Consider the following 13,259-nt stretch of genomic DNA (forward strand, 5'->3'; position numbering starts at 1 on the left):
AACAGCCGCGCGGCTCTCAATTGACTCAGGGTCTAGGGTAGTAAACTGTCGAAATGTCTCCATTATGTGCTCCAGGAAAGCAGCCGGGGTCTCAGTCACCCCCTGACGTATATTTCCTACCTTGGCCAAATTGGTGGGTTTGCGCGCTGCGGCGCAGAGACCAGCCATAAGAGTCTGGCGATAGATTCGGAGATTTTCCCCACCTTCAGGCGTATTGTGATCCCACTGAGGTCTTTCCGTGGGAAAGTGGCGATTGATGACTGCCTGATCCTGGGTCGGCCTCCCATCGGCCCCCTTGGGACCTGACGGCAGGCTTCCCCCAAAATTTCTGTCCCGCTATTCCGTGATAAAGAGAACTCTCATTAGCTGCAAGCAATCATCCCAAGTAGGCTGATGGGTGAAAAGAATGGACTCAAGGAGGTTAATAAGTCCCCTAGGATTTTCAGAGAAGGGAGGGTTTTGATGTTTCCAATTATACAAATCGGAGGTTGAAAACGGCCAGTTTTGGAGGTTTTGCTGGCCGTTCTCACCCACTGGGCCCACTACCCTTAATGGGGCCACTATGGTTTGATCGGGTCGCCCTCTCTGGTCAGTTCCTTCCCTTCCCGGCTGGCGATGTCTTGTCCGGGCACCCACAGGGGAGCCGGGCGGGGGTTGGCTCGGGATCCGGAATTAGAGGCTCAGGATCGGGTTCTGGGTCTAAGGCGGGATAAGGGGGAGGTGGAGCCGTAGGCGTCATAGACTCAAGGCTCTCATCAATATCCTGGGGATAGGAAGAATTTTGGAGGACAGGCTTTTTGGGCCCTTCTTGTTGTGCCAGACAAACAAGGGTTTTTCCTTGTTCGGCTGCTAGGGCAAGTCGAGGAACAAAGGGTTGCAACCACTCAGGGGGAAAGGTAGTAATATTTTCCCACAAAAGTATATAAGGAATTTGATCAGGGTGAAGAGCCATAACTCGCTTTTTGACTTGTTGAACGACAGCGAGGTCTAAGGATCCTCCACTTGGCCACTGGATGCCAGTAAAAGTTGGCCATTTACTGGAACAGAAAGTGATCAGTAACCTTTTCTTAACATCAAGACTAAGGTTTTGGGCCCTCACCCGGACCTCCGAGAAATGGTCCACCATGAGGGACAATGGTGTGGTTTGTCCCTGGCCCATCCTGTAGAAAGAAAAACAAGACAGGGACAACAATTCCCATGAGACACAAACTGAAGACCACAGATAACAGAAACAGGCACTCGGGCTTATGGGAGAGGACAGTGATTGTTTTCCAAATTTGCCTCCCCGTCCAGGCTTGAGCCTCAGGACGGGTTCCAGAAAAACCGTCGGAACCGGCTCCGGAAAAACCGTGGGAGCCTGACGGCCTCGTAAGCCCCAGATTTCCGGATTCCTTGTCGGAACTGGGCCTCATACGCCCCAGAAAAATCTGAATTTCCCTGGGCGTGGGCCGTCGCGGGTTTGAGACGTCTCTCCAAACCCCGTGCCCCTGGTAGTATGGCGCGTCCGCCTGACCCAGGGAGCCCATATACCAGGAATCAGATGTCCTCCTCCGGCCTGAGACTTTCTTTGGCCACTTCGTGCAGTAATTGGGTATCCCGGACGAGCCCCCAAAATGTTAGGAGTTGGCGCCTCAACTCTGTCTGGGGTTCCCAAAAACTACACGAAGCCAGAGATGCAAAAGCAAAAAGGCTTTATTGCTAGCTTAAGCTAGGGTCCGACTCTGCCTGGTGTACTGACTCAGCAGCCTCATCAGGTTGAGAGAAGGACCTCTTCAAGGGTGACAAGCTGTTTTTTATACTTTGTTGACAGCAGAAAAAGGGGACCTTTCATATCAGAAAAAGGGGACCTTTCACAACAGGGACCAAGCTCAATCTGATTGGGTACTTTTCTTTGACAACCTTTAAGTTTTGTTTACCCTTGCCTTGTGGTTCTTGTAGTTTTACCCTGAAACGAAACTTGGGCTCAGCTGTGCTCTTCAGAATGGTCGTCTTCCTTAAAATGGCTGCTGTCTTGCTATGTTTAGTCCTTCAATATCTTACACAGAGAAGTAGGGATTCAAGAGTCAACAAGTCAAGGATGCCTAAAACTTCCAAGAATAACGTGGTAAAATGATGTTGCAAAGAGAAAAAGAAAAGTAAAGACAGATCTCCCTGGGTGGTGCAGGCGGTTAAGCGCAATGCTGTGAAGCTGTCCACAGCCTCTGCAGTGCGGATTCGATCCCGGCCAGCCGGCAAGACTCCCACATGGCGTGGCAGGCCTCTCCTGCCTCGCCTGCTGCTCCCTCTCAGCAGTGTATTTCAGCAGATCCCCCTGTTCTGCTCCCCACTCTGTCTCTGGTGAATCTTCTCATCTCTTGCATCTCTGCCCTACACCCCAGTTCTTGTATGCATAAATAAAATAAATTCTTTGAAAAAAAAAAGAAGGGCCTCTCTGATGGCGCAGTGGGTTAAACACTGCACTATGAAGCAATCCGCAGCCTCTGCAGCATGAGTTCGATCCCTGGCTGGCCAGGAAGCAACCCACATGGCACAGCACTCCTCTCCTGTCTCGCCTGCTGCTCCCCTCAGCAGTGTACTTTGGTCAATTTGCCTGTTCTGTTCCCCATTGTCTCTGGTGAATCCTCTCACCCCCCACATCCCTGGCCTGTACCCCAGCTCTTGTATGCATAAATAAAAAAAATCTTTTTTAAAAAAATAAAGCATTATGCTTAATTGCCTTCAGCTCAAAATAATCCACATGCCCAAGTGCTATATTTGGAGGTAGAAGAGGAGAGGCAGATCCCATGGGAAATGACAAAAATAAAGCAATTTACTAATGAGTTTGATGGCCTTTATTCAAAGAAGGGGATATATTTCCTGAATGATGATGGGGAGTATAGTGCCTGAGAAGTATGGAGTACTCTTCCCAAGGGATATGTGGGCAAGAGAGACTTTTATTAGAATGACCGAACTAGAACCTCTAATCTCAATCCAGACATCAGATGAAATCAGTCCCTCAAAAGTCCCTCATTTGAGTGAAACCACATGAGAAATCTAGGGCAAAAACCCCTCAATTTAGTCAGTCCCAAAGTCCTAACACAGACATTGAAATAAATGATTCTTGCCTGTTCGTGAAACAGTATACACACCAAATCATTCCATTCAGCTCGAAGTCACAGGAAGTTGGAGTAAAGGGGTGAACGGAAATCATAGGCTACGACTGAAAGGATATGTGGTGGAAACATTTCATAATGACAGTTCTGAAGAGTAAGTGTGAACAAATTAAGTGTATTGTGACGTCTTCTTGAAATCGTGAAACAAGAAGGGAGACCCTGAAAAAAAGACAGAAATTAGTATATTTTTCTTAAAGCTATTATCACCACTAACATTTAAAGACACCATAGGAAGACCATTAAGCTACTTTACAGTGAACATAAACAGACACTGCAGCCTTCAGTCCATGACACACACCAATACAGGGGAAGATCTGCATCTTTAGAGCCTGGGTGAGCTGTGCTAACAATGAAAACCACAGTCGAATTACAATGGGATTGACCTATATCCTATACCCATGTATCCATTCCCTTCCCTGACTTAACTCCCACAAAAAAGTTGTTTTGTTCTCACATTTTCCAAGGATGGGTAAACTAGCTAAAGAAATAAATCTCCATGTACGTGGCAAGGAGATGGTGAGGACAGTCCATGTCAAAAAGATCAGGGGAGGGTCCTCCCTGGTGGTGCAAGGGGTTAAGTCTCAGCACTATGAAGCTTTCTGCAGCCACTGCAGCACAAGTTCGATCCCAGGCCAAGGAGCTAACCCACCTGGTGCAGCAGACCTCTCCTGTCTCCCCTCAGCAGTGTATTTCTGTCAGTCTGCCTGTTCTGCTCCCCACTCTGTCTCTGGTGAATCCTCTTACCCTCTGCACCTCTGGTCTGTAACCCAGTTCTTGTATGCATAAATAAATGAATATTAAATAAAAAAAGATCTGGCGAGAAGACTGAAGAAGGATGCTGCTTTGTGGATCAGAATCTTTAGCCCTGAAAGTTACTTACTAGAAAAATGCAGTGGAGTTCCAGTGAATACAGATTCATAAACTCATGTGGGAATCTTGGACAGTGACGTTCTTCCCCAGGTGGGTAGTTCACAAAATTCCTCCAGCAGTGGTGGTAGTCTAAGGAATGCACAGGTTGGTTCATCAACAAATACAACAAAAACATAGCCAAAGAGGGTCCACCTTAAAAATGAAACAGATAAAGAACCCTCTTGCCAATTAGCAACTATAGCTGGAAAGACTCGCCCAGAATCCAAGAGGAAAAACCAAAGCAGCTCATTTAAAGCTCTAGCTAGGCAGCCAGAATGGGAAGGGTGGAGAAAGGAGTGAGATCTTTGATCTTGTCCTTGCTCTGAATTTCACACCTGGTTCTCTCTTGCATTCTTTTGAACTTTCACATCTGAGACTTGCAGCCTGGGATAATCTCCTGGCCCAGAATCAAACCACCAGCCCCTGTCTCATAGAAACTTAAGATTCTTCATTGCTGGCCTCCCCGGTGGTGCAGCGGTTGAGCGCTGGGTTGCGAAGCTGCCCGCGGCCTCTGCGGCGCCAGTTCGATCCCTGGCTGCTCCCCGGAGGAGGGTCCCACATGGCGCGCAGACCTCTCCTGCCGTCCACTGCTCCCCTCAACAGTGTGCTTCGGTCTTTCTGCCTGCTCTGCTCCCAGCTCTGGCTCTGGTGAATTCTCTCACCCTCCCGCGCTTCTGACTGTACCCAGTGCTTGTATAAACAAAACAAACAAATAAATTTAAAAAAAAAAAAAAGATTCTTCATTGCTTTTACCTGGGACTTTCATGACCTGGATGCGCACACCGCTGTTTCTGAGGTCCCTGAGTCCTTGCCGGTTCGATTCATCCAGGTGATAGTAAAGCCGGGCGACGTTTATAATGAGAGTCACATTAGGATGTTGACTCAAAAATTCTCTAATAACCTGCGAGCATTCAGAACAGGGGCTCCAGGACAAGAACCAGATGATGGTGCAGTGGACAGCTGGATGAAAATCTGCAGTAAATTTTTCTGTAAAATTGACTTCGACATGCCTGTTGTTATTGCAGGCTGTATTTCGCCAGATCTTTTGGCTCCTGTTCCAGTGGATTTCATAAAGCAGACAGGTCTCTTTACGGAGTTGTGTGGGGTCAAAGAAGTCTGCAAAATCCCAGGGTTCAATTCTCCTTCTGAAATATAAAAAGTAATCCTTGTTTTAATGCCATCTTAGCAGGACATTAGAACACACTTCCTGCTCCGTCTCCTGTCAGGAGTTCTAAAACCCGACATCCCTACAGGAGCTGACAAATCCTAATTAAAGGGAGATATACAGGGCCTCCCTGGTGGCACAAGGTGTTAAGCACCGCACTATGAAGCAATCTGCAGCCTCTGCAGCACAAGTTCGATCCCCAGCCGGCCAGGGAGCAACCCACATGGCGCAGCAGATCTCTCCTGCCTTGCCTGCTGCTCCCCTCAGCAGTGTATTTCAGTCGGTCTGCTTGTTCTGTTTCCCATTCTGTCTCTGGTGAATCTTCTTACCCTCCGCACCTCTGGCCAGCTCTTGTATGCATACATGTACCCCAGCTCTTGTACGCATAAATAAATAAATCTTTAAAAAAAAAAAAAACAAATAAAGGGAGATATACAAATATGTACTGCAAAAACAATAAGCTAAGACATCTTAGGAAATTTTTTTTTCTCTTTTAAGCTCTTAGTTATCCAGGAGCCTGTCTGAATGGCCATGATTTCCCTCACAGGCACTGAAGAGAACTTGTCCCACTCCTGTTGTGTGATTACCATTGTACGGTGCTTCTGTTCACATATTAATGTGTCCTTCTTTCTCTTTGAAGGTTTCTCATGATGTTCTCAACTTTCTATCTCATACTTAGAGCTGTCATGTCCCAGTCATTCATTTTCTTATTCCCCAGTGGACTCTGACTAGGTTTTCTCTGGTGTGGAAACCTCAAATTGCCAACAAGATTCCATAGTCAAGTCTGAGAAGAGAGTAATTTGGCCTTAGGACTCTTCCACATCAATTCTGTATTTTTTCTTGGAAAGACGCTCAGATTGCTCTCCGCGGCAACTTTAGGTTCTACCTTCTCCCATTCTGACATCTGAGAATTGGAAAGCTCAGCTGTGTATTGAGGATGTTCTCTGCAATATGGTGAAGTCATGAGCTGTAGTTTCCTAGTATTCCCCACCCATTCTCTAAGGTATCACCTGCATTTATTCCATAGGTGAGTTCTTCCACTCACGGAGACATGATAAGGGTGTGACTGGAAAATGGGCATATAGTAAAAACTATCAATGGAACAGGTAACTTCCCTGGATCTTTCACTAGTCACCCTAAAAATGTGATTTAAAGAGATAAGAGGAGTAGTAAGAAAGTAATAGAACAAAGTTGGGAGAGAATTTATTTAAACAAAAACCGAAAACATAGGAGCAAAGATATAGAAGATAATAGTCATAGAGAATGAATCCGGGAGAGGACAAAATAACAAAAGAATGTGAGCATGGAAAAGAGGAAAGAAAAAGTAAGGAAAGTAACTGGCTCTTAAATATCCTTTTTTTTTTTTTGTTTGAATTAATACATACTGCAATGGGATCTTTCTTACCTCAAAGTGGCATCTCCAGCTGAAGGACCTGTTGACCAGACATGAATTGTTAAATAATATCAAAATGAAAATGACCTGCTAAGAAAAAATGTTCTGTTTTTCTAAACCTGCAAATATTCCTAGAAAAATAGAGTTAGAATTTTTCTCCTAAAATAATTGGATTGGACCAGTTCTCTGCATCAAGAGAGCAAGTTTTGAAGGGCTCTGCTAAAATTTATTTTCCCAGTTACAGAAGTGCTAACCCTCTTTAAGATTCCAACAAGGGCCTCCCTGATGGTGCAAGGGGTTAAGACGCAACCTATGAAGCTATTCGCAGCCACTGTGGCACAAGTTCGATCCCCAGCCAGAGAGCTACCCGCATGGTATAGCATACCTCTCCTTTCTCTTTCGCTGCTCCCCTCAGCAGTGTATTTCAGTGGATCCTCTGTTCTGTTCCCCACTCTGTCTCTGGTGAATCCTCTCACCACCCCCCCCAGCATCTCTGGCCTGTATCCCAGCTCTTGTATGCATAAATAAATAAATAAATATCACCTCTACCTGTGAGAATGGCCTATTTCAAAAAGACAAGAAGAAACAAACAATGGCCAGGGTGTGGAGAAAAAGGAACACTCTAAGCCCTGTTGTGTACATGCTGTGGGTTGTAAATTGATTCAGTGTCAATGGAAAACTGTTGAGGTGCTTCAAAGAACTAAAAATAAAATTGCCATATACTCCATCAATTCTGCATCTAGATATGCAGTCAAGAAACAAGAAAACACTGATTTTAAAAAGATATATGTACCCCAATGTTCATTGCAGCTCCAGTCACAGTAACCAAGACATGGATGGGTATCTAGATGCCCATCAAAAGATGGTGTGGCATATTACATGGTGGAATATAACAGAGATATAACAAACATGAAATCCTGTCATTTGAGACAATAAGAATCAAACTTGAGGGGATTATGTTAAGCAAAATAAGTTACAGTGAAAGAGATACAAATCCCGGGTGATCTCACTCGTTTGTGGAACATAAAGCAACAATGCAATCAATCAAAGAAAACAAAACAAAAATAACCCTGAGACTATGATAATGGAGGGTACATGAGGGTAGGTGGGAACACTGGGCACAAAGAGTTGAATGAAGGTTATTAGACCTGGGCCTCCCCAGTGGTGCAGAGGGTTGAGCACAGTGCTGTGGAGCTGTCCGCAGCCTCTGCAGTGTGGGTTCGATTCCCGGCCAGCCAGGGAGCTACCCACATGGCATGGCAGACCTCTACTGACTCGCCCGCTGCTCCCCTCAGCAGTGTCTTTGGTCAGTCTGCCTGCTCTGCTCCCCACTCTGTCTCTGGTGAATCCTCTCACCCTCCCTGTACCCTGGCCTGTACCCCAGCTATTGTATAAATAAAATAAATAAATAAATCTTTTTTTAAAAAAGATTATCAGACCTTTGGTGGTGGGCATGGAGTGGGATCACATATTTGAAAAGCTGTGATTCTGTACCACTGAGCTTAATGCAGTATTGTAAACCAATGGTACCAAAATAAAAATAAATGCAATAATCAAATTCACTTCCTAATCTCAATACAGATTTTTTTCCTTAAACTCTTCTCTAACCTAATCAATTTACTCTTCATATTTCAAACACCACCCTGGGAATTCCCTCAAACTCTCTGTCAATCAACCAGGAATCACCTTTTCCTCTTTGCCATTCCAACTTCAAATTTCATTTTGGTATTAGCACAAATCCTACCTCATCTGAAAATCATTTTCTTTCACAGTCTGACATGTTTTCCCTCTTAGAAACTGAGCCTTAAATTATCAAATGACATGCCCTCTGCTATTATGCCTTCTGTTGCTATTTTAAACAATTATTTTAACAACTGTTTACTTAATTTTTATTACGGCGGAACAAACATTGATTTAACGTCATTTGATCAAAATTCTTTGTGGACGTGAATAGATGTAGTAATAAAGAAGTGGAAGAAATAGTAGTAAATAAATCTTATTTAAGAATGATATTAATAGGAAATTTGAAAAATAATCCAGGATATAAGCACAAGCAGGACACACACACACATGCACACACACACAAACAAACATACTCTATGTACTTTTCCAGAATATGGAGCTTGCCAGACACCCGCGGTTCACTTTACCTGTGTCAGAAGTCATGGCGCCTCATTGGACTTTCCCCCTGTGCTCCTATATACTCTTACCAGAAACATGTCTGGACATTGCTAACTCATTGAAACATGTCTGGACATTGCTAACTCACCCCTGCCACTTGGGTGGAGGATGACTCATTCCTGAGTCTCAGGGAATTAATGGGCATCTAGACAGATAGGTAGGAAATCAAGAGGGAAGTGGGTGCAGGGGGTTAGACATTGGATTGATAAAGAAAGTTTATGGTACAATTAACATAAACCCTATAGAGTACATCACTGGGGACATTCCAATTCTAAAGCTCTTCCCTGATAACATCTGAATTTAACAAAGTTTCCCTATTCTTTAAATTGAAGTTAAGAAGAGACTGATTCATCATTCTTTATTGCAGAGAAGAGAAAGAAAAGAGAATTTTCCCATTTTGTAATTGGAAGCTTTCAGCATTACCTGGTGAAGATACAGTGACATTGTGTTGAGCTATTAGTCTCTCACTTTATAACTTCCTCTTATTTTGCTCTTTGCCCCAATCCTGTTGGAAAGGGGAGGGGCACTGCTAGTTGGAAATCAGAAGGACTTTGACTTCTGAGTCAGGTGGTTGGTGCAGAAGTTATTGGTGATCCCTCTTCCTTCTAGAAGCACAGATAAATATGTTGCCAAATGCACTTGTGGTTTTTTATTCTCCTTAAAAAAAAAATGAATGCTGTACTCACTATTGCCATTGTCCCCCTGTCTGAACCCCACATCAAGTTCCTCTGAATTTTCATCACACACTCTCAGAACTTAGGTCACCTCAAGAGCTAAGGTCCCCTCAACCACAGGTGCCACCTGTCTCCCATCAGTAGGGATGATAGGGTGTTGGGGTGTATACTCAGTTTAGGCCTGCGAATAAATCATTAGCCTCAGGTTAGCCAGTCTCATTGAGAGGAGGGTCCTCAAACAAGGGGAAGTGACCCTGGTAAGTGGGGTCCCACTGAGGGTCTTAACTGCAACCAATCCAGGCAATTTGGTTAGACTGCTACGCACCTTGTTAAAGGTTCCATATGACTTTAACTATGTGTCAATATGCAATATGTATACATTGTTCCTAACTCCTGCAATTTCCTTCAGTTTATTACTTTCTAGTACCTGAGGGAAGATACTGAGACAGGAAGAGTGCAGGAAAGGGACAGGAATCAAGGACCAAAATTTTGCTGTTCCCAGAGCTTAAAAACCTGATTGCTAGGCCTCCCCGGTGGTGCAGGGGGTTAGGCAGAGCACTGTGAATTTGTCGGCAGCCACTGTAGCACAATTTCAATCCCTGGCCTGCCAGGGAGCTACCCACATGGTACAGCAGACCACTATTCCCCTCAGCAGTGTATTTCAGTTAATCTGCCTGTTCTGTTCCCCACTCTGTCTCTGGTGAATCCTCTCATCCTCACCACGCCTCCACACACACCTCTGGCCTATAACCCAATTTTTTTTTTCTTTTTTTGTGGGACACTCGCTGGCGGCTGGGGAACGAACCGGCGCTGCAGAGGCTGCAGACAGCCTCGCAGCCCAGCGCTCAACCGCTGCGTCACCAGGGGAGGCCCTGTAACCCAATTCTTGTATGCATAAATGAATAAATATTAAAAAAAAAAAAAAAAAACCTGATGACTCTAGGCCTGGATACCCGCTGCCAAAATTTTCCTTGGCTCATTTATTTTTTTCCTTTTACCAGTTCTGAGCTTCTTTCCTCAGCTTATCAAATAGGCTATGGGAAGAAAAGGGAGGTGCAGACCAAAGAGTCAGATCAGACACGTTTAACCTGAACTGTGATCACACAGCATCCACGAGAAGTTCACTTGGAAGAAGGTCACGATCCCTGTACCCACCAAGCTGCAGCTGATGGGTTCCCACAATCAGCAACATTAATGGATTTTAACCAAGTCCACTTTCCTTGCTTTCTCTGCCAATAAAGTTTAATTCCTTTCTTCTCAAAATCCATTCCTAAGATCTATATAGATCCCTGCCTCAAATCTCACAAAGGGTCTCTTATGCCCAGCGAAGTCTCCTGGGAGTGCTCTTTTCTTGCTCTTTCTCTAACCAATAAACCCTGGCTTCTTGTCTGCCCAAATCAGTGTCTGTCGAGTCCTCTTTTCAATCTTTGTTTTTTAATTTTATTTATTTTTGCATGGAAGAACTAGGGTGCAGGCCAGAGGTGCTGGGGATGAGAAGATTCATCAGTGGCAGAGTTTGGGGCAGAACATGCCAATCTACTGAAATACTCTGCTAACGGGAGCAGTGGATGAGATAGGAGAAGTCTGCTGTGCCATGTGGGTTAGATCCCTGGATCAAACTCAGGACCCAGGGTTATAACACTGAGACTTAACCCCTAGGCCACCAGAGAGGCCCCTCTCTTTCACTATGGACCAGAAGATCTTAACAGTCTATTCCCTGCCTGAAAGCTGATCTGTTGGTTCATTCCTCTGACTCCTAGTGGGTGGAACATATCCTAGCAGTGGATATGCAGCTAGGCTTATCCACCTGCTTTGTGGGAGAGGTTGGGATCAATCTGAGGGGTCAGGCATTGCTCCCCTTTCCAGTAATACTATCAGGCTCTGTCCATCTAATCTTGAATTCAAGCAAGCTACCCTCTTCACAAATGACTAGAAGCTGGACACAGTTTAAGAATACCTTTGTCCCATTTCTTGATCTTGAGATGAAATTTTCAACTTCAAATACATATATTCTACTTTTTTTTATATAGAGGCATGTTTTATTTATTTATTTATTTTATTTGTTTGGGTTTTTTTTGTTTGTTTGTTTATACATGCACTGGGTACAGTCAGAAGCTTGGGAGGGTGAGAGAATTCACCAGAGCCAGAGCGGGGAGCAGAGCAGGCAGAAGGACCGAAGTACACTGCTGAGGGGAGCAGCGGGCGGCAGGAGAGGTCTGCGCGCCATGTGGGACCCTCCTCTGGTGGCCGGGGAGCAGCCGGGGATCGAAGCGGCGCCGCAGAGGCCGCGGGCAGCTTCGCAACCCAGCACTCAACCGCTGCGCCACCAGGGAGGCCCTATTCTACTTTTTTTTTTTTTTTAATAATAAATTTTATTTTTATATTCCCCATACAATTGCAAGCTCCCATTTTGACCCCAATCCTTCCCCTCCCGCCCTCCACCCCCCAAAAAGTGTCTCGTTCATAGTTTTTTGTTGATTTTGATTTTCACTTTCATATAGTTATTCATTTTCCTGGTCCCTTATTTAAGTTTTCTAGATTCCTGCTATGAGTGAGACCATCTGGTATTTTTCTTTTTCTTTCTGGCTTATTTCGCTGAGCATGATCCCTTCCAGCTCCATCCATGTTGCTGCAAATTACATGTGTTTATCTTTTTTGAAGGCTGAATAATATTCCATGGTGTATATGTACCACATCTTCTTGATCCAGTCATCTATTTTTGGGCATTTGGGCTGTTTCCAAAGCTTAGCTATTGTAAACAGTGCTGCTATAAACATAGGGGTGTAGGTGCTCTTTGGAATTGATGTTTCTGTGTCCTTTGGGTAAATACCTAGGAGTGGAATTGCTGGATCATATGGAAACTCTATGTTTAGTAGGTCCAGAAATCTCCACACAGCTCTCCATAGTGGTTGGACCAGTTTGCACCCCACCAGCAGTGCAGGAGAGTTCCTTTTTCTCCACAACCTCGCCAGCACTTGTTGTTGCTAGTTTTCTTAATATGTGCCATTCTCACTGGTGTAAGATGGTATCTCATGGTAGTTTTGATTTGCATTTCCCTGATGACAAGTGATGTTGAACATTTTTTCATATGCCTGTTGGCCATTTGCATTTCCTCTTCAGAGAAGTTTCTTTTTAGCTCTTCTGCCCATTTTTTGACTGGATTATTTTCTTTGTTGTTGCTGAGTCTCATCAGCTCTTTGCAGATTTTTGTGATCAGTCCTTTATCATTAGTGTTGTGTGCAAAAATGTTCTCCCAGTTGGTGGGGTTTCTCTTTGTTTTTGTTATGGTCTCTTTTGCTGTGCAGAAGCTCTTTAATTTGATGTAGTCCCAGCTGTTTATCTTTGCCTTCACTATCACTGCTTTGGGTGATGTGTCTGTAAAGATGTCTTTGATGTGCCTATTCTACTTTTTTATATACAGAATAGTTTGCCTTTGTTATCTTCAATGCAAGTGCCCCCTTTCCTGGAGAGACAAGCCACTCTAGCCATAGTGACTCGACCTTGTGTCTTTACCATAGCTCTTTCTACCTGACTTAGTCTCTCTAACCTTAATTTAAAGAAAGGTCATTAAGGGGCCCTCCCTGGTGGCGCAAGGGGTTAAGACAAAACCTGTGAAGTTATCCACAACCAGTGCAGCATGAGTTCAATCCCCAGCCAGGGAGCTACCCACATGCCTGCAGCAGGCCTCTCCTGACTCTCCCACTGCTTCCCTCAGCAGTGTCTTTGGCCCGTCTGCCTGTTCTGCTCCCCACTCTGTCTCTGGTGAATTCTCTTACCCTCCTGCG

The 13,259-nt window shown here is 44.7% G+C and overlaps 1 protein-coding gene across 1 annotated transcript; it reads right to left on the minus strand.

The window, feature by feature from the left end:
- Positions 1-2,971: 2,971 nt before the first annotated feature.
- On the minus strand, positions 2,972-8,785 carry APOBEC1 (apolipoprotein B mRNA editing enzyme catalytic subunit 1). The gene is made up of 5 exons (XM_037515324.1): positions 8,770-8,785; positions 6,632-6,659; positions 4,815-5,206; positions 4,033-4,151; positions 2,972-3,311 (listed from the first exon to the last, which is right to left on the minus strand). Exons 1-5 carry the CDS (start codon positions 8,783-8,785, stop codon positions 3,153-3,155), a joined length of 714 nt encoding a protein of 237 aa, XP_037371221.1. The 3' UTR covers positions 2,972-3,152.
- Between the last annotated feature and the right edge of the window lie 4,474 nt (positions 8,786-13,259).

The sequence above is a fragment of the Talpa occidentalis genome, unplaced genomic scaffold (assembly GCF_014898055.3).
Source record: "Talpa occidentalis isolate TD23 unplaced genomic scaffold, MPIMG_talOcc4v2.1 talOcc4.16, whole genome shotgun sequence".
In the NCBI taxonomy this organism is placed as follows: domain Eukaryota; kingdom Metazoa; phylum Chordata; class Mammalia; order Eulipotyphla; family Talpidae; genus Talpa; species Talpa occidentalis.